We start from the raw sequence: 21,000 nt of genomic DNA, 5'->3' as shown, positions 1-21,000 counted from the left end.
GTCAATTCTATTTTACTAGCTTTGTGAAAAGAAACAACTGGACCATTAGTTATAGTATGTGTCAAAGGACCAGGTATTAAATAGGAATATATGTGTAACTGTAGATTTATAACCTTAATGCTTAATGTTTAGCTTAATGTTAAAGTCAATATGAGTCAGCACCTTCAAAAGTTGATGAATATGCTTGCAGACATACTTAAGCTGGCTGCAGTATGCATCAGTACATCTATGCATTTTTATCTTTGTGTCAGAGAAATCAAGTAAAATAGTATTAGGAAGGGAAAAAAAATCCAAAACTGATGCAGAGAATCTTTGAATATAAGCAGTGACTCCATTATTCATTCAAGCAATTATGTACTTATGAATGGTATATACTTGAAAGTGGTTTGGTTTTGATTGCATTAAATTGCATAAATTGTCAAACCGGCAAAGTGTAGTTGCTGGTGAAGTGTACTTCAAGGTATGGTTTCAAACATAATGCAGGAATCGCATTTTGAAATATAAAGAATACCATCAATGAAGTACTTCAGTATTTTGTCAATTTCAAATAGAGCATTTCAGAATTCTTTTTATTAATTAATGTTTCTCTATCTGTTATCTATTTCAACCTCTCAATCTTTTTTTTTTTCCCGGAAAAAGAAAGTGGTCTTAGGAATGCTTATTTTGCCAGTGGAATATGTTCTGCAATATACAGAGTTGTAAGGAGGTGCATGTTAGATTGTTAGATGGTGGAGGAAACCAATTTTTTCTCTTTATTGTTATTGTTATTTTAAAGGACTACTATTCAGGCCTTTATCTATTCAATTGTTGTGTGAAGTACGAAATTATTCTCCAACAGTAAGCTGTAAATAGAGTATGTACAGGAGGAGAGATATTGATCTCACATTTGTGGTTTTTTTTTTAGGCACATGATCTGTAATTAGTCATAATGAGTAAACATGTATTGCAGTGATGCGATACGTGATAGCCGATGCAGTAATAAAGGAGTCCCTTCAGCATTACTCTTTTCGAAGATTATAATCTCCGAAAGCATCATCTGAGATCGGATTGTGCGGTGTTGGTGAAGACAACCACCTCTAATTGTATGTTCAATCGTGAAAAGTGTAATAGCTGCTGCAGCAGCATAAAATGCATGAAAGAGACTGAATTAGACAAGGACATAGACGCTCAAAGAGCGAGAGGCGTGCGAAGAAGCTAAGTTGAAGTCGACGAATTGCCTCAAAGAGTTTAAGGCAATAACAACTGGTTGGCAAGTGTGAGCTTCTTCATCTCGCTTTAAGAAAGATATATTCTTAAATCCACCGGAAGGCGCAATCTAGGTCACCATTTCCTAAATGGCCTTCTATATTGGAATGGTAAAGAAACTTCAATGGTTTAAATGAATAGTACAGTGTTGCTTTCAATGGTTTAAAAGCGTTGAAGGAGGCCTTTACGTAGTTGTGATTCTGATGAAGAGGAATCAAGGAAATGCTTGAACTATATTTAATTTGGTTAACGTCAAATCTACAGAAAAATTCGAGTGGGAAAAGCCTAAAAAAGAGATTATGAGGAAGAATAATCATAGGAGGCACCGATTCTAGTTTTCATGTGACCATCTATGAAAGTACCTCCCTTCTCTTCCTCTCTTTGTGACTCCTTTTTACATATTCGATTGGTTATCAAGATGTTCTCTGTTTTCTCTTTTGATTTTCTTGACTCTACATTGTTGATATAGCACTATAATGTAGCAGCAGCATTATGCAATTTATGTGGGGAGTGGTGAATTTTCTGCAATTGGATGAGAGTTACAGCAAAGAAAGATAGGGTGTGAACTGTGAAGAGATAGAGATTGGTGTGAAATCCTGAAATGACATGTGATTCTAAGAATGTCTCTGAAAGACCTTGCTTATACCATTAATCACAGTGCACATTTTGGTGCACTAGTTTATCAATTCGTTAATATTAACATTATTGATATCTAAAATTGGTATTAATAATTAAGATGACAACATCAAGATTTTGAGGTCTACCAATCTTCCAAATCAGATCGGTGTGACCTCCTTCATTGTCCACTAAAACCTGCAAGAAAGAAAATCTAGCAAATGAGTCACTAGTATGGTACCAACCACCAACCAAAGACCCTCAATGCTTAAGTTAGGTGATTCAAAGAACTGGTTGATACCTCTGGTACTTAAAATTTGCTACCTAATAATGGGATCTATTAGAATCGCATTTTGCATTATATTTGGCGCAAAGGTCTTCGAGTTCAAGCAGAGCATGTGCTCCATATCTCTGGATGAAGGCACCAATCATCTTCACCCCGCCAGGCTTTGGGGAATGCTATTATTAACCATTTTAGAATATGAGCATTTGTGTTGATGTACAATATTTTTTTAACTACTGTAAATAAACATATCCACGATTATATAGCACAGTTTAACACAACTAGAATGCATTAATACAAAATTTAGAACACGAGGTCTAGGTCAATATGAAAAGCTTCCAACTCTGTCAGAGTCTTACTCAGCTTTTCAGCAGTTACATTATTTGTTTTGAAGAAATATATTACTCAATTTTTCACTAGCTGTTACATCAGAGTACATTTTTTTTTTTTTTTGAAAATAAAGGGCTTGTGCAGCTACCCTTAAGTCTTGATTAATGAAACTGAATACAAGCAGAGTACATTTTTAAGCAAGATAGAAGAGTTAGAAATTTAGTACTCAGCATTACATCAAATGCATAATAGAAAGTTTTGATTTAAGAAATGTTTATATGTTACATCATTCACCCTATCTAAATTTAATATGTAACAAAAAGCTTGATATGGTCCCTAAGTTATGCATATGTTATTTTTGCAAAATTGATATGGTCCCTAAGTTCTAAAGAATATAAGAGATGCTTCCACTATACCAGGTAGGTTTTTTTATTTTTTTTAATTTTTTTTTATCGAGCACTATAGCAGACATTTTTTTGTCATTCTTATTTACTAGCCCCTTAACATGTGCTCCGCACATGTCAATTGGCTTTTGTTTTTATTTTTTTTAATTAAAAAAAGTTACAACAGTTTCTCTCCTGATTTTGAGAAAGTTATGGTATTTGCAATATTTTGAAATATGATATAGTTAATTGACTATCTTATCCTCACATATAAACAATTTATTTATTAATATCTATATTATGTGAGGGCATATATGATAGTTCAAAAATTTAACCATTCCCTCAAGAATTGGCTTAATTATATAAGATTTATTTTCCAACTGTAATTTACTGTTTTGTCCATATTTATTAAATTTTCATTTTTAGTTACATTATTTGAAGAGAAATGGAATTTGCTTGATTGAATTGAATTGATTGATTACAAACGAAAACGCATTTAAACTACTACAAGCATAGTGATGCCAAACAAGGGGTGGGAGACAAGATTTTTGTCTTGATGTATTTGCTTCGGATTTGTCTTAGCTCGTAGCATAAGGATGGACATTGGCATGCTTGTGAGTAGAGTGCAAAATTGCCTCAGGCTTCAGTCTGTTCTGGTGCTTCAAATATAGTAGAGTATCTTGTCTGATGGTCCACTACATTGCTTGTATGTTTGCTAGGATTGTTGGTATGTGGAATTCTTCTCCAGGTCTTCAGTCTTGTATTAGGACTGATATCAATTTTCAAAAATCCCATACACGTACTTAACATTATTAACCAAAGAGCTTTTAGGTAGCACAAAAATTTAACCAATCTTAGCAGAATTTACTTATTAATATATATATATATATATATATATATATAGGGCCCTTCCACTAAGGGATCCCTTTTTTTGGTCTTTTATAGGGATAGGGCATTAGACAACTTTTCAATCACTTTTGGCATCTCAACAATTCAGTTTTTAGATCAAAATGTGTAGAACATTTCTACAAATTTTTAACCAAATCGGTGATCGTTAAGGTATTAAACTAGATTAAATCAATGGGCGAACCAAATTTGTCAAACTTGAAACTTTCATACTTCTAATTATAAATCACCGTTTGAATGCCTTAACGATCACCGATTTGGCTAAAAATTTACATAAGTGATCTACACATTAGGACCTAAAAACTGAACGGTTGAGATGCAAAAATATGATCGAAAAGTTGGTCTAATTCCCTATCCCTAGAAAAGATATAAAAAAAATGGATCCCTTATTAGAAGGGCCATGTTATATATATACAGATCCTATCCAGAACGGAGCTCCGCTTTGAAATTAACGTGTGAAGTTCGAGTTTTTGGTCATTTCGGTCACACATCCACATCTCGACCGTTCAGTTTTTAAGTACTAGTGTATAGATCATCTTTGCAAATTTTCAGCCAAAATGATGATCGTTAAGGTATTAAACTCGCTTAAACCAATGGACGGACTGAATCTGTCAACCTAAACTGTACTAGCTTTAAGGTAGTTATCAATGCCTTAACAATCATCATTTTGGCTGAAAATTTGTAGATATGAAACATACACTAGTACCTAAAACGCCGAGTCTACCTGAAACGTCTTTTCTGCCATTATGGAAGTAGATAAGATAGAAGGCTCTAAAGATTTCATGATTGAATATCCTTATTAGCCCCTACTACACTAAGTTGAATTTCATTACTTAGAGCACCACATATATTACCCAGAGATTTCATAGTTTGAGTCTCTCGATATATCTGAAAAGGCAGAGGAGGCGATTATCAATCTATCCACGCTAGATGATTCCAGAACAAACGAAGGCGCGCCAGGTGAAAATCGAAGTGCCTCTATGATGCTTAGCTCTAAATTCATTCTAAATTAATGAGGATCAACGAGGTTAGATTGTGGATGAAATTGTAGAGGTTTTTAACAAGAAGGTCGAGGCATTGCTGCATTGGGTTCTGCCATTAATCAACGATCAGTGACGATAATCGTGGTTATGACACTCTCACGTGTTTTGATGTGTATAAAAGAATATGTGCCGAAGATATTAAGGAAGAAGAAGCTTAAAAGAGCAACAGTGATGAAAGATGAAATAGTTGAGATGGAGAAGCGTAGAGATGATTGAAAGCTGCGAAGAATCGTACGTGGGAGTGATAAGTGTGCTATCTGCCGCACCAAGTACAGTGCAAAAAAGATGATGTTTTTTATATGCCATGTTTTCATGCGTTTCATGGCCGGGGATGCTTAGAAAAGTGGCTAAAGGAACATGATAACTGCCCTATGTGTCGGCTTAAACTTAAATCGAATCAACACTCCTTCTAATCAGGTAACATTGTATGAATCAATTGAGATATCTATTTTTGGTGGTTATCAATATAAGTTCTCAAAAAAATAATAATATAAGTTCACAATATTATGCTGGATATGGTGATTGAAGGTCATTTGTTTAATAAATAAGTTAAGTTTGAATTTATATTTTTGACATAATTATTAAATGAGTTGGGTTTGAATTTACATACTGTTATACGTTTATTAGTTCGAGTCATTCACATGACACAATCCGACTCGACCCATTAACAACCCAGCGAATATTTTTTTTTTAATAAAGGGCTGGTGCTGTGATGAAGGAAAATTTTCACACATTAAAAGAAGAGAGTTTGACCCATGAGGACAAATAGATTTCCGAACAAGTAAAAAATCACAAATGTAGTTTTCTTCAAAGAGGGACGTCTCTCTCGAGACTCTTTTAACCTTCCCTTCCCGAAAACCAATCAACGACTGACAACTGTATTAGCCCTCAAAGCCACGGGGTCGGTCACCTTTTGCATTTAGGGCTCATTTTACTCTTTCACCTCGCCACCAAGACCCAGCAGCTCATTTCACCCCAGCTCACTCTCTCTCTCTCTCTCTACTGTAAGTCTCTCTCTCCCTCTAAAATCTACACTCAATTCCGGAAATTTGTGTTAGAATTCGTTGATTATATGCATGTGCATGTTGAATGTGGCTTCGAATTTGTGGTCCTCGAAGCTTTTGTTTGTGTTTCGGAAACAGTAATTTTCATTTTGCGTTTGAAATTTGGTTTCTGTGATTAAGAAATGTAGGCGAAGACTGATTTTACATATTAGAGTCATCACTGTGTTGTTCTTCACAGCAGCCTGAATTTGTTTCTTTTGTTTGGATAATTGGGAGGCAGAAGCCATCTTTAACCCAATCAATAACCTAAAATTTGCGGTGAAACCAGAAATCCACCAGCATGTGTGATCCCTTAACATACCAGAAGCAGCAATATTACCAATTTGTTGCGTAGCACCATCCACATTTAACTTGTAAATATCTTTAGGGGCCTTAATCGAATACATACCAATAGATAGTTTTCGTGGATTTCCTTGTGATACTATCATTTGCAGAGTTCCACTCTTTAGCAGCATCAATAATCACCTTGCTAGGATTAAATGGGAAATGGAAATTGTTGTCAAAAATCAGTTGTGTTTGTCCCATTTCCATAAGTACCAACGGGTATACGCACAGATAGTACACCGTTTCAGATTGCCATAGCGGGATTTCATGCATTGAATTTTTTTTCTTGTTTTGAAAGGGGAGCTTTTAGTTTCCGAGAGTAATTTTCGTAAAAAATTTCTTGTATGTGGATTTTTGTATGTACATATGTTATAGGACATTTGATAATCTGTTTAGCATTTTGCTGCTCAGATTTTTTAACATTTTAAGGGAAAACTGATTTTGTATTTTTGTATTTTTTGTATGCATTATGTTATAGGACATTTGATAATCTGTTTGGCATTTTGTTGCTGAGATTTTTTTAACATTTTAAGGGAAACTGATGCTCATTGTTTTTAATAATTACTTGTAAATATTTGTAGACAATTCTAATGGACGCAGTGGACTATAGCTCTGATGAAGAATCAGATATCAGTGAATCTGAGATCAGTGACTACAAAGATAAACCATACGAGCAGTTACGAATTGGAAAGTTGAAAGTAAAGGGTCCTAATGGCACTCTCCGATGCCCCTTTTGTGCTGGGAAGAAGAAACAAGATTATAAGTACAAGGATCTGCTTCAACATGCTTCCGGGGTGGCTAAAGGTTCTGCTAACAGAAGCGCTGTCCAAAAGGCCAACCACCTTGCCTTAGCCCTCTATTTGGAGAAGGAGTTAGCTAGTGAAGCAGATCAAACCCAGCGTCCGGCTCCTCCCAAACCTGTTGTTAAAGAGGAGAAGCCAGAAGATCTATATGTGTGGCCTTGGACTGGTGTTGTTGCAAATATATTGTTGAGCCAGCCAAAGGATGGGAAAGATTTGCTCGACTCTGGGTATTGGTTGAAAAAGTTCTCCAAGTATAGACCTGTAGAAGTGCATACATTCTTAAATGAAGAGGAACAAGCGGCAGGGGCTGTCGTAGTTTTTAGTAAAGATTGGAATGGCTTCGGGAATGCTACGGATTTTGAAAAGATGTTCATATCCGATAGTCACGGGAAAGAGCATTGGTTTGCACGAAAGCAACAGCCTGGTTCAAGTATTTATGGGTGGTGTGCGCGCTCTGATGATTATGATTCCCAAGGGCCAGTGGGGGAATTCCTTCGCAAGAGAGGACAGCTTCGAACGGTATCGGACATTGTCCAGGAAGCAGCCCAAAGCAAAAGTAATGTTGTGGCAAACCTAGCCAATAAAATTGATATGACAAATGAAAATTTGGATGAACTTCGATACAAATACAATGAGAATGCCCTGTCTTTAAGTAGGATGCTAGAAGAAAAAGACAGGCTACATAATGCCTTTGTTGAAGGTTTGATCCTGTCCCTTTTCTGTGTTTTTGTGCTTCTTCTTTTTTTCTGAGTTTGTGCTTATGGGCTCGTGCAGTTTCTGAATCCTCCGGTTTAACCTCTGTGTTTATGGTGAACTTTTTTTATCAGCATTTGGTTTTCATAGTATAAGGTGCTGTTGAGTCCTGTTGAAAATTTTGTAATCACTCCTTGACAACATCAAACAACAATAGATTACTTTAAGTAGATCTCAGTTTGTTCCCCACCTATATATCCCTTCGCTTGATCCGTGACTATATGCTGGAATGGATTGTGATCAAGGTTGCTGTCAGACATGATTTTATTCTTTATTGAGATCAAAGGATGATTTTGTCCCACTGAGTTATGTAGTAATGAAAAATAATAAAAAATAAAAACATGATGTATCATATGTTATTATGATATAACCGTACTTACATGTTTCTTTTCGCTGATCAGAATCAAGGAGAATGCAGACGATGTCACGAGATAATGTTCGGAGAATATTAGATGAGCAAGAGAAGTTGAATTACGAGTTGGAGTTTAAGAAAAAGAAACTTGATTCCTGGAGAAAAGAATTAAACAAACGTGAAGCACTAACTGAACGTGAGAGGCAAAAACTTGACGAGGATAAAAAGAAGGTAGCATGCCACATTCTTATAGTAGTTTAAGCAACCATTCAAGCTACCTGCTTTTAGCAATCTATATGCTCTAGATTTGTTAGCTATTCCATTATCTTGTAATGTAGTTTCAGTATGATTTTACTTCATCTAAAATATAATCCAATTTCCAACTTGGTGATTAATCAAAGCTGTTGATATATCTAGAATTTGATTGTTAAAGTCTCAATCTCAGTGAGTATATATTATCTAGCCAATCATTTGAGGGCATTAATGACTTAATCAATAATGTCCGAGTCTAGTCAATTTCCTATGTACTTATAGGAGTCTAGAAGAGTTTAGACCTCTATAGAAGTGACTGATGGTATGCATTTGTAATATAGTATCAATAGAATCACTTGCTTTCTCTATGTGGTGTAAGTCAGAGTCTACCATAGTTTCATGTGTGAATATTAGAGACTAGAATATTTTTTTTATTTTTTATTTTTTTTAAGTTAGTAGTAAAAGAATCATTTATGGTTTAAGGATCCATTATTTCTATTTAATTGCTGTGTGCATCAAAATACTTTCAGTTTTTGTTCATATTATCTGTTGTTCAAATCATCAAAATAGCTTTCTTAATTGAGCAACAATTTATCCTCATTCATAGCGATGGAATTGGAGGATCTAATGTTGAAGTACACTTGTCCTTGTTAATGTGACAGGCATATATATAGCTTATTTGTCTGGTCTAAAATACAATAAAATCTTACATGGGAGCTGGTTACTGATTATATTTATTTACTTTTGATCCCCAGAATGATGAGAGAAACAATTCGCTTCAATTGGCTTCTGCGGAGCAGAAAAAGGCGGATGAGAGTGTCTTGAGGCTGGTTGAACAACAAAAGGTATTAACTCCAGGCTGACTAGAAATTGTAGAAAGTATATACGAATTATGGTTTGCTTGGCTTTCACTGACTAGGACATTTTAATTTTCAGAGGGAAAAAGAGGATGCCTTAAATAAAATACTTCAGTTAGAAAAGCAATTGAATGCCAAACAGAAGGTAGAAATGGAAATTGAAGAACTAAAAGGTAAATTAGAGGTGATGAAGCATCTTGGGGATCAAGATGATGATGCTGTTCAAAAGAAGATGAAAGACATGAAACAAGAATTGGGGGAAAAAATTGAAGAGCTTGAGGATTTGGAATCTCTGAATCAAACTCTAATCGCCAAAGAGCGACAGAGCAATGATGAGTTACAAGAAGCTCGTAAAGAATTAATACAAGTATGCAATTCTTTTTCCTATGAACTTGGACTTTGTTAACTCATATACTCACACACACACACGCACACTCATATACATATATTGGACATGCAGCCGTACACATGAAAAGCTTTTTATGCAGGAATTCCCATGTGTGTTCTTTGGCCATCAGACTTTAATTACTAATTTTTTCTTCTTAAGTTTGGTCCCGGTTTAGTACTTTAAGGTTTATGTCTAAATTGAGAGCTGAGCACGACCTCAAGTCTTACATTAGAAATTACTGAAATTATACAAGAGCCACTAGTTAATGGCTTAATGCTCAGCCTTTATTATGGTAGAAATAGTGATGTTGTTTTGTTTATCATATCTACATTTTATTTCCTTGGAAGCAACTGAAGATTGATAAAGTACCTTCATAAGGAGGAAAAAAAAAAATGACTGAAGTGCTTCTGAGTTCTGAGTGATCAGTTGAGAATGGCTTCAACCAAAGTGTGATACAGAGCCAGATATATGCAGCTAATCATTTTTTTCAGATAGTCCACTGTCATAGATTCACACATATAAATAAAATGAAACAAAATAATATTTTTCTCAATAAAAGTTGATTTGTAACTATAATATGTTTCCTCGCATGAAGGCTCATACTGTTTTTATCTTGTTTTAGGGTTTGACTGAAATGTTGGCTGGTCGATCTCATATTGGGATTAAGAGAATGGGAGAGCTGGATCAAAAGCCCTTCCTCAACACATGCAAGTTAAGATTTCCTCTCGAGGAAGCAGGGGTTCAGGCCTTAACTCTATGCTCCTTGTGGCAGGAAAATCTGAAGGATCCAGATTGGCATCCTTTCAAGGTGATAGAGAAAGATGGGAATCATGAGGTATGCCTTTTGGATGGTGTCGAGTCTTATATTTCTCAGTTCACTTAAGTATTCCTTGCAGCAATATCATGATAAAATATGTGTCTACATTGTTGTTTTGTTTTGAACTGTCTCTTGGTGCTTTTCTTAATTTTTTGATATCAATAATATCTAGTATTGGGCAAGGAGTGGGGTACTTTTTCTTTCTTTGTTGGTCTTTTTTGCTTATGAGGATTTTAGGAAATTGTAAGAAACATGGTTGATGGTGATACACACTGATTGAGTTTAGGTGGTGTATATCTGTTGAAGGCATGCAACCCAAACCAACTGATAATGGGTGAACAGGTCCAGAATATTAGACATGGTCATGTGAGGCTTAGTTCTAAGTTATACCGTTCAACTCAAAACCAATTGCTTGTGGGGAAAGGCCCAATATATTCTTTGTTGAGCAAGGCTTAAGTTCCCTACGTGGGAGATTCTATATTCAATTTTAATGTTTAGCCTATCAATTTTAATGGAGTTATAATAGGATGGGAGGCAAACATAGGTTATTCTTGTGGATAAAATGAATTTCTTTCATATTCTCTATCTTCCTTCCACCCAAATGATTTGCATTTTCAAACATGGGATTCTGGTAGAATAGGTGGGTGGAGTATGGGAGACACTCCTATTGTAGAATAAATGAGCAGTTATGCTTGTCATATTTTATGTCACATTGATAGAACTAACTTTTCTTTTGGTCTAGATATTGATACTTCTATATGTTATATGTTATACCCGGACATTTATGGTCTTTCAGGATTACCTTGCAAATGTATGGTTTAGCCCACATAAGTTTCTATTCTGACTTAGAAGTCCAATTTGTGTGATTTTTGTCTTGAATGATGCGGCCCAACTTATTATCCCACTTTTATGTCTCAAGCTCCTAATATACTGGGATCCATTGCATGTAGTTGGGAAAAAGTTGTGCTGAATAACATTTTCGTTGGTCAGGAATGAGGATGAGTGGAGAAAAATAAAAATTGAAAGATTTCAACTTATTTTGGCATGGCATGCATGAGGGGATATAAGTGCAGTTGTGCTGATAACTAATTCCTATTCTCTGAGAATTAAGATCTTAAGGAATTTTCTTTCAAAGGGCAATTGGAAAGTCATAAGAAGATGATTAATTTGTTTCCATGACGTGTGTTGCAGGAAATCATCAATGAGGAAGATGAGAAGCTACATAATCTGAAGGAAGAGTGGGGGGTTGAGATATATGATTGTGTTGTTACAGCTTTAAAAGAGCTTAATGAGTATAATCCAAGTGGGCGGTATGTTATTCCTGAGCTCTGGAACGTAAAAGAAGGAAGAAAAGCCACATTGAAGGAGGTTATTGCCTTTATCTTGAAGAATATTAAGACACTCAAGCGGAAGAGAACATGAGCAGGTTGGTATTTATTGTTATTGACAGTTGAGTTTCTCTGGTGTTGCAGTTTGTGCGAGTCTGGGCTGATTGTTAAACCGGAAAATTTATGTAGGAACTGTGCTAGTCTGGGCCCATTCCCTTAACAGATAATGGGGGCTTCAATCATGTCACATAACAGTTTATTATTTAGCTGTGGTCCATATTTTAGGATTTTGTTGATTGGAATTAAATTATGCATTCATAAGTTTCTTACGAAGAAAAGAGAAACAAAAGAAAATAACTTCTGCACACCGTCTAGTTGAAGTCTATTATAGCTGGTCCTGTGACAGCAAGTATAGTGGTTCCTGATGTTCATGAGTTGCAGAGTTTGTATGTTAGTAAATGATTTTTATTTATTTTTTAGTTGTTTTTTCATCCAATGCAAATTCAAGTTCAGAGAATAGTGGCAAATACTCAATTTTAGTGGTGTGGTTTTTTTTCGTTTCTCTTTTTCTTTTTGGACAACATTCTCAAATTCATTTGCAGATAAACTCGCTTTCGGGATGGTGTGATTTGAAATGATGATTTATTATTTCTGTTTCTTTACCGCTTTCGGTGCCCTTTATTTGATGTACATGCACTTCTTGTTAACATTGTTCTCACTTTGTGTGGTTTCTTATTTCTTCGGCAACAGCACAGAGCAGACCAGAGAATTTGGAGCATAGATGATTGTGAAACTGCAACTGTGCAAGTGGAAGGCAGGACATTGAAGCTGTATTGCATGTTTTAAGTTTCCATATGTGAATCTTATGCTAATGAAAATAGCTTATTAAGTTGGAAGACTGTACTTTGTTTAATATTGAACCTAAACAAGTTTTATGGGGAGATTCTGTGACTGCAGTTTTACTCTGTATCTGTTTCACCAGCCTCAATCAACTAGCTCAAAGATCTAATGACTGTGGCACTACATAGGCAGTTGAGGAGGGGAATGTGTATGCTAACAATACATACACTAATAAGCGCTATAAAGCTACTTGCTGGTGAACAAATTTTACTCTGCAAAACTGTCTCCCTTGGAGCAGCTTTGAATTCTGGCTTCAAAATTTTTCTTCAATATCAGAAAAAAACAAATTAAAAATGAAGAAGAAAGCCACTCGGGCAACTTTACGATCAGAATTGAGGAAAATTCTTCTATGCACCGGCAGTAAATCAAAAGATCCAGTACATTTTAGCAATTGATATTTATATACAATTTTTTTTAATAACAAAAAAATATATTTGATGTTATGCAGCTGTTTATTTGGTGCACTTATTGATATTTATAGACAGTTTTTTTTAATAACAAAAAAATGTATTTGATGTTATGCAGCTGTCTATTTGGTGCAAGTGCACGTCGGTGTACTGAATACTCTCTCTAAAATTAAAGGCCAAATGAGTCTATACAAGAAGACTGTTACTAGTGCTACTCTGATCTATTGATATTTATAGACAGTTTTTTTTAATAACAAAAAAATGTATTTGATGTTATGCAGCTGTCTATTTGGTGCAAGTACACGTCGGGTCGTCGGTGTACTGAATACTCTCTCTAAAATTAAAGGCCCAATGAGTCTATACAAGAAGACTGTTACTAGTCCTACTCTGATCTAGGCTTGCAGTAGCATCAGTGGTGAAGTTCGTTTCCCAAGAGACATGAACCAGTTTTAGATTTGGGCTGACAGTGCAATTTTTGTTGGTTTTAATAATTAATAAACTGTTAAAAAGTATTGACTTACTTTGTAGAGAGTAAGAAACGTATAAAGAGAGATGAGGGGAAAATAGAGAAGTGTCTTATTCAGTCTTAGAGGCCTCCCTTATATAGAGGTAGGGTTTACATGATAAGTGTTTAAACTATTGATATATTACATGTAGGTCCCTAACTAATAACATGGACAGCCACATAAGAAATAATATTTACAACACTCCCCCTTGGATGTCCACCAATTGATGATGGCATTGGATGCGCTTATTGTTGCCTCGTTAAAAAACCTTGCCAGGTAACAAAAACCCAGTGGGATAAAAATAACCCTGGTCGAAGGACAAAAAGAGCACAACGCGCATATGTCCTAGGTAGCATGTTTCTTGATGCTCCCCCTGATTGCAATCTCCCCATGATCTTTGCATGCGTCGCTTGATAGCTTCGAGAGTCGTCTCAATCCGATCCCTTCCACTAACTTCTGGAAAGTACACTTAGGTAGAGATTTGGTGAATAAATCAGCCAAGTTTTCGTCAGATAGAATTTGCTTCACTGCAATTTCTTGATTCTTTTGAAGCTCATGAGTGTGAAAGAACTTTGGCGCGATATGCTTAGTCTTGTCACCTTTGATGAATCGTTCTTTAATATGAGCAATACAAGCAGTATTGTCTTCATACATGACTGTTGGTTTGTCAGTTACTGAAGGTAAATCACAGGTGCTTCGAATGTGGCGAATCATGGATCTTAACCAAAAACATTCTCGACCAGCCTCATATAAAGCAATTATTTCTGAATGATTAGAGGAAGTTGCCACGAGTGTTTGCTTAGATGATCGCCATGAAATTGTTGTGTCTCCACAAGTAAAAACATATCCTGTTTGAGAGCGACCTCTATGCGGATCAGAGAGATATCCTGCATCAGCATATCCAACAATCGTGGGATTATCAACAGATTTATTTGTGTAGAATAAACTCATATCTGTTGTACCACGAAGGTAGCGTAAAATGTCTTTTACGCCTTTCCAATGGCGTGATGTTGGAGTAGAGCTATATCTTGCCAATACACTAACTGCAAATGCAATGTCTGGTCTTGTACATTGTGCCAAATAAAGTAGGGCACCAATAGCACTAAGATATGGTACTTCTGGACCAAGGATAATTTCATCATCTTGTCTTGGACGAAATGGATCTTTCATAATGTCAAGACTCCGAACAACCATTGGTGTACACGTAGTTTACGGAAATTTCCTTATTTTCAGGTACCTGAGCCTCTTCATGGGCTGGTGTCTCACCGATGTCATTTTCCTCTTCTGTAGTCACAGAATCGTGAATTGTGGATCGGACATTAATGTCTTGCCCAATATTCTCTTCAGGGGCGATTTCATTAGGATTCAGATGTGCCTTTGTTTTCCTCTTTCTAGGAACTAAATCTTTTGAACCTACTGGTCTACCACGCTTCAGGCGTGCAGTAGATGGCTCATTGGCCGCCACATTATTTTGTCCAATTTGGACATTAATTCTTGCCGGTGCATTTATTACTGGGATATGTGATCTTGTCACTTTTGCTGTGTCAGTGAATGCATCAGGCATTGTGTTAGCAATATTTTGAAGGTGCAGAATCCTTCGTACTTCAATTTCACTTTCTTTAGTACGAGGGTCAAGATGAGATATAGTGGGTACAGTCCACATTAATTCACGACGTTCATTTGGAACAGTCTTATCTCCCCCTAACGGCGGGAATATTGTCTCATCAAAATGGCAATCTGCAAACCGTGCGGTGAAGGTATCACCCGTCATGGGTTCTAAATACCGAATAATGGATGGTGAATCAAAACCAATGTAGATTCCCAATCGACGTTGAGGGCCCATTTTTGTTCGTTGTGGCGGTGCAATAGGCACATAAATAGCACAACCAAATGTTCGAAGATGGGAGATATTGGGCTGGCTCCCAGAAACAAGTTGTAATGGGGAATATTGATGGTTGGCTATGGGCCTCAACCGAATTAAAGCTGCTGCATGCAAAATTGCATGTCCCCATGCAGAAACTGGCATCTTTGTTTTCATTAGCAAAGTGCGAGCTATTATTTGAAGTCTCTTAATAAGAGCTTCTGCCAAACCATTTTGTGTATGAACATGAGGAACTGAATGTTCAATTTCAATTCCCATAGACATGCAATAATCATCAAACGTTTGAGATGTAAATTCACCAGCATTGTCTAAACGAATGGACTTGATAGAGTAGTCCGGGAATTGAGATCGTAATTTAATTATCTGAGCAAGTAGTTTGGCAAATGCCACATTACGGGTAGACAAGAGGCAAACATGTGACCATCTTGTAGAGGCATTAACTAGGACCATAAAATATCGAAATGGTCCATAAAATGGGTCAATAGGTCCACAAATGTCCCCTTGAATTCTTTGTAGAAAAGATGGAGATTCGATATCTACCTTTGCATAAGATGGTTTAACCGCCAATTTCCCTTGTGAGCAAGCTTTGCAAGGGTTGCTTGGCAAAACAATATGTTTAGTCATCAATGGATGTCCATTGGAATTTGTAATGATCCTACGCATCATGGTGGATCCAGGGTGACCCAAACGGTCATGCCAAAGCATAAATGTATGTTGATTTTTGAACTGCTGGTTCACAACATGGTATGCCTCAATTGGTTGAATGGTTGTGTAATACAACCCAGATGATAGGGCAACCAATTTTTCCAATATATTCTTTTGGCAGTTTTTATTGGATGTAATGCAAAGATATTCCACATGATTATCATTCGTGGTCTCAATGTGGTATCCATTTAAACGGATATCTCTAAAACTGTGGAGATTTCTTCTGGATCTCGAAGAATATAAAGCCTCTTGAATGGACAATTGAGTTCCATTGGGTAGCCTAATGTGGGCTCTTCCGGAGCCTTCAATCAGGTCTGCAGGACCTGAGATAGTAATCACATTGGCTTTAGAAGGCGTTAAAGTGGAGAAATAAATCCGATCGCAAAGGATCGTATGTGTAGTGGCACTGTCAGCAAGACATATTTCTTCTCCATCCTTCATAAGTTGAGAGCATCCAAAATCCATGTTCATGCCTTCATAAAAGAAATAATAATAATAATTAATTAATTAGTTTGACTAAGGCAGTAAAACATGATATTATAGATCATTTATAGATAAAAACAATTTAGTCATTCATTTGGGTACGAGAGAAAAAAAAAAAAAAAATATATATATATATATATATATATATATATACCCATCATAATTCCTTGACATCAAAAAAATAGATGCATCATAGACCACATGCAATTTAATTAAGGAGCTCCAGAAAAAAAATAGGGAGGCCCCTTATGCAATTTAATTAATGCATCATAGACCACATGAAAAACATATGCAATTTAATTAGATGCATCATAAACCACATGATAGAGCAAAAAAATATCCAGAAAAAAACTTATTTTTATTGCCTTGCAAAATAGCTAGGAACAAACCAAACTAAAAAAAATCAGAGGTCTAAACAAAAGGTGACTAATGTAGGAAGAAAATTTAAAAAAAATGCCTAAACATAGGCTGACAATAGGGGTCATCATGGGCCGGGTTAGGGCCGGCCCTACCCTAAATTTTAGGGCTTAGGGTAGGGTCGGGCCGGGCCTAGTCAAAGTCAACAAAATTTAGGGCCGGGTAGGGTCGGGCCAGGGCTTAAATATGCTAACCCTTACCCGCCCGAAAAGCCCGATCCGTTAAGGCCGAAAGGGCCGGGTCGGGCCGGCCCTCAAATAGGGCCGAAATGGGCCAAAAAGGGCCTTATTTTGTTTAACAAAAAAAAACATTATTTTTTTCTTCTCAAAATATGGCTTAATGGTATGTATTGGCAATAAAAGACTCATTGTTTTTTATTGAACATATTTAATACACACACACACACACTTGTAACTTATAACATTTATTAATATTAGTTAAGGTGGTTATATTCAATTAACTATCTATATAAATCTCTCAATATTAATTGTTGTGTAACAAAGAAAATAGAAATTAAAGAAAACAAAACTTATGAAATCAATTACAAAGAAATAGATAAATTGCATACTATAGAAAAAAGAGAAACATAATTAAAAAATAGAAAAAATAAAAAAAAATTAGGGCTTATTCGGGCGGGCCAAAAATTTCGAAATGGAAATTGATCAATCTGACAATGGTCATATGCATATACAATAGTAGTAGGTATTGTGTAAAAAAATTATGTCGATCTGCATTAAATAAGGCACCAAACGGAGCGGTCAACACTTTGTATAAGCAAACTTCCGTAAGGGGAGCGGCACCTTTTGAGGACAAACATCCCCGTATTTTGACAGGAGGTGATAGACCCCCTCCCCATGAGAGTGTGGGAGCTGATAGATCAAAAAAAAAAATTGCAAATTCTTGGTTATGAGCATATTGTGTTAGGTTTTATTTAGGGTATGGAGTTGACCGGGTCGATAGAGACCCAACCGAAGGTGGAAGTCACTGAAATTTTACCACTACCATATATTCATATACGGACGACATCCAACGGTGCATTTTAAAAAATTCCATTTTGTCCCCCATTTTGCTCATGGAGGATAACAAGCCTAATAAACAAGTTATACTACATTAATAGGCATATAAGGATTATATGTGATCCAAAAATTCTGAAATGGAAATCGACCAATCTGAAAATTCTCATATGTTTATACAACATTGATAGGTATTGTGTAAAAAAATTAGGCCGATCTGCCATGAATAAGGCGCCCAATGTAGCGGTCAACGCTTTGCACAAGCAAACTTCCCTAAGGGGAGCGGCACCATGCGCGGACAAACGTTGCGGAATTTTAACATCCGTAAGTAGACCCCCTACCCATGAGAGTGTGGGAGCTGAAAGATCGAAAAAAGTGAATTTCCAAGGACCGGTTAAGAGCATATTTGTTTTATGTTCTATTTAGGGTATTGAGTTGACCGGGTAGATCAAGGTATAACCGAATGCAGAAATTGTTGAAATTTCTACCACTAACATATATTCATATGCAAACAACATCCAGCGGTTCATTTTAAAAAATTCCATTTCGTCCCCTATTTTGCTCATGGAGGGTAACAAGCCTAATAAACTAGTTATACTACATTACAAGACATATAAGGATTATGTGCGATCCAAAAATTTTGAAATGAAAATCGATCAATCGGAAAATTCTTATATGTTTATACAATAGTGATGGGTATTGTGTAAAGAAATTAGGCTGATCCGCCGTGAATAAGGCACCTAACGGAGCGGTCAACGCTTTGCACAAGCAAACTTCCCTAAGGGGAGCGGCACCATGCGCGGACAAACATTGCGGAATTTTAACATCCATAAGTAGACCCCCTACCCATGAGGGTGTGGGAGCTGAAAGATCGAAAAAAGTGAATTGCCAAGGACCGGTTAAGAGCATATTTGTTTTATGTTCTATTTAGGGTATTAAGTTGACCGGGTAGATCGAGATCCAAACGAAGGCGGAAATTGTTGAAATTTCTACCACTAACATATATTCATATGAAAATAACATCCAGCGGTGCATTTTAAAAAATTCAATTTCGTCCCCCATTTTGCTCATTAAGAAGTTAACATTACATTGGTAAAATGGTTTCAACTCGACCAATTGATTATTTTTAGTTATGTTGATTACTTGATTTATTTCAAAATTGGTATTACATGAATATATTGTCCAATTTGAAATAATAGCTTTGTAATTATTACAGTTAATTAGTTAACAGTAATTATTGGTAAATATTAAAATACCCATAAGATTATATTAAAACAACGGCGTTTTAGCCGAATTAATGGTTAATTCTTTAAAAAAAATTATTTTTTTCTTCTCAAAATATGGCTCAATTTAAAAGACTCATTTCCTAATATGGCAGATTGAAATAATTTTCTACACTTCCATAGTTTTATACATATAACACATGTAATAGAAAATAAAAAAATAAAATATAAATTTTAGGGCCGGGTTAGGGCCGGGCTTTTAGGGCCGGGCCGGGCCTAGCCCTTAAGGGCTCAATCAGGCCGGGCCGTAGGGTAGGGCCGGGCTTTATTTGTGTGACCCATACCCTACCCTAAATAAAAAAGGGTCGGGCCGGCCCGCCCTAAGGGAAGGGCCGGGCCGGTCGGGCTTAGGGCCCAAGGGCCATATGATGAGGCCTAGCTGACAACTAGTAGTAGTCAAGAATTCCACCACTGGTCATATCATCAAAATTGCTTCCATTGTTCGCAAAAAAATCTGAGACATCGAGCGGAGTAATGTCTATAGGCTCAGATGAATCCCAAGGGTCAGAGTGGTCAATGTAGTTTGTCTCCACATGTTTCTTTTTCAAGGAAGCTTTGTAGAGGGCCACCAAATGGTCTTCTGCACGATAGGTGCGAGCCCAATGGCCTTTACCACCACATCTAAGACAAACACTGTCTTCATTTTTATGAGGTTTGATCATCTGACCATTTCCTTTAGTAATCTTGGCATTGTTCCTTGGGCCCAACTGCTGGTTGTAGCCCCCACGAGCTTGGTCATTTTGTCGACCCTGACCACGTCTATGACCACGGTTACGGGCTTTGCCATGCCTTCCACCACGTCTATTGCCATAACCACTAGTAAAAATAGCATTCGCTTCAGGGAATGGTTGTGATCCTGTAGGGCGAGACTGATGGTTCTTCATTAAGAGCTCATTGTTTTGCTCAGCCACCAGAAGACAAGAGATGAGATCAGAATATTTGGTGAATCCTTTTTCTCTGTATTGCTGCTGTAAGACCATATTGGAGGCATGAAAAGTGGAGAAGGTCTTTTCAAGCATCATGGCCTGAGTTACAGTTTCTCCACAAAGATTCATTTGGGAAGTGATCCTGAACATGGTAGAATTATAATCTATCACAGAACTGTAATCTTGAAGGCGCAGATGCGTCCATTCATAACGTGCTCTAGGGAGCACAACAGTCTTTTGGTGAGCGAACCTATCTGCCAAACCAGTCCATAGCTCAAGTGGGTCTTTGACAGTTAAGTACTCGTCCTTCAATCTCTTATGGAGATGGTGGCGCAGAAAAATCATAGCCTTAGCTTTATTCTGCGGGGACGCTGAGTTTCCATCCTTGATTGTAGGCCCAAGGTTTTGGGCTTCGAGATGAATCTCGGCATCAAGGGCCCAAGACAGGTAGTTCTTGCCAGAGATGTCAAGGGCGACAAAATCCAATTTTGCCAAATTCGTCATCTTCCTGCCACAATGAAGATGAGGTATGTTAGGATCCATGTATAGTGTTAGAACTACAGGTTCTTAACAAATAAGTAATCAATATCGAAACTCCAGGTTCGAAAAAAAAAATGAACATTGGATCGCAATTATATACACGAAGCTTCAGGTTCGTGGTCTTATGATTAGAACTTTAGGTTCTAAAATTCCGTATTTTTGAACTTCGGGTTCAAACGGATATGTACTCGAAAC

The 21,000-nt window shown here is 36.6% G+C and overlaps 2 protein-coding genes across 2 annotated transcripts; one reads left to right on the top strand and one right to left on the bottom strand.

Moving 5' to 3' along the window:
• The first annotated feature begins 5,658 nt into the window (after positions 1-5,658).
• On the top strand, positions 5,659-12,712 carry LOC112188672 (factor of DNA methylation 1). The gene is made up of 8 exons (XM_024327835.2): positions 5,659-5,809; positions 6,775-7,696; positions 8,151-8,332; positions 9,109-9,198; positions 9,290-9,577; positions 10,221-10,433; positions 11,607-11,841; positions 12,494-12,712. Exons 2-7 carry the CDS (start codon positions 6,784-6,786, stop codon positions 11,835-11,837), a joined length of 1,917 nt encoding a protein of 638 aa, XP_024183603.1. The 5' UTR covers positions 5,659-5,809; positions 6,775-6,783; the 3' UTR covers positions 11,838-11,841; positions 12,494-12,712.
• Positions 12,713-19,725: 7,013 nt separating this feature from the next.
• Positions 19,726-20,769, bottom strand: LOC112184451. Its single transcript, XM_024322714.1, has one exon. The coding sequence runs from the start codon at positions 20,767-20,769 to the stop codon at positions 19,726-19,728; it is 1,044 nt and encodes a 347-aa protein (XP_024178482.1).
• Positions 20,770-21,000: the final 231 nt, after the last annotated feature.

Source organism: Rosa chinensis, chromosome 2 (genome assembly GCF_002994745.2).
Source record: "Rosa chinensis cultivar Old Blush chromosome 2, RchiOBHm-V2, whole genome shotgun sequence".
Taxonomy (NCBI): Eukaryota; Viridiplantae; Streptophyta; class Magnoliopsida; order Rosales; family Rosaceae; genus Rosa; species Rosa chinensis.
This window is presented reverse-complemented; position numbering and strand designations above follow the sequence as displayed.

What these genes read in the sequence shown, in the direction of transcription:
- LOC112188672 (XM_024327835.2), top strand. Translation starts at nt 6,784, where the DNA reads ATGGACGCAGTGGACTATAGCTCTGATGAAGAATCAGATATCAGTGAA. An exon ending in CTCGTAAAGAATTAATACAA is followed by an intron (nt 9,578 to 10,220) that starts GTATGCAATTCT and finishes ATCTTGTTTTAG; the next exon opens with GGTTTGACTGAAATGTTGGC. An exon ending in AGAAAGATGGGAATCATGAG is followed by an intron (nt 10,434 to 11,606) that starts GTATGCCTTTTG and finishes CGTGTGTTGCAG; the next exon opens with GAAATCATCAATGAGGAAGA.
- LOC112184451 (XM_024322714.1), bottom strand. Translation starts at nt 20,769, where the DNA reads ATGACGAATTTGGCAAAATTGGATTTTGTCGCCCTTGACATCTCTGGC.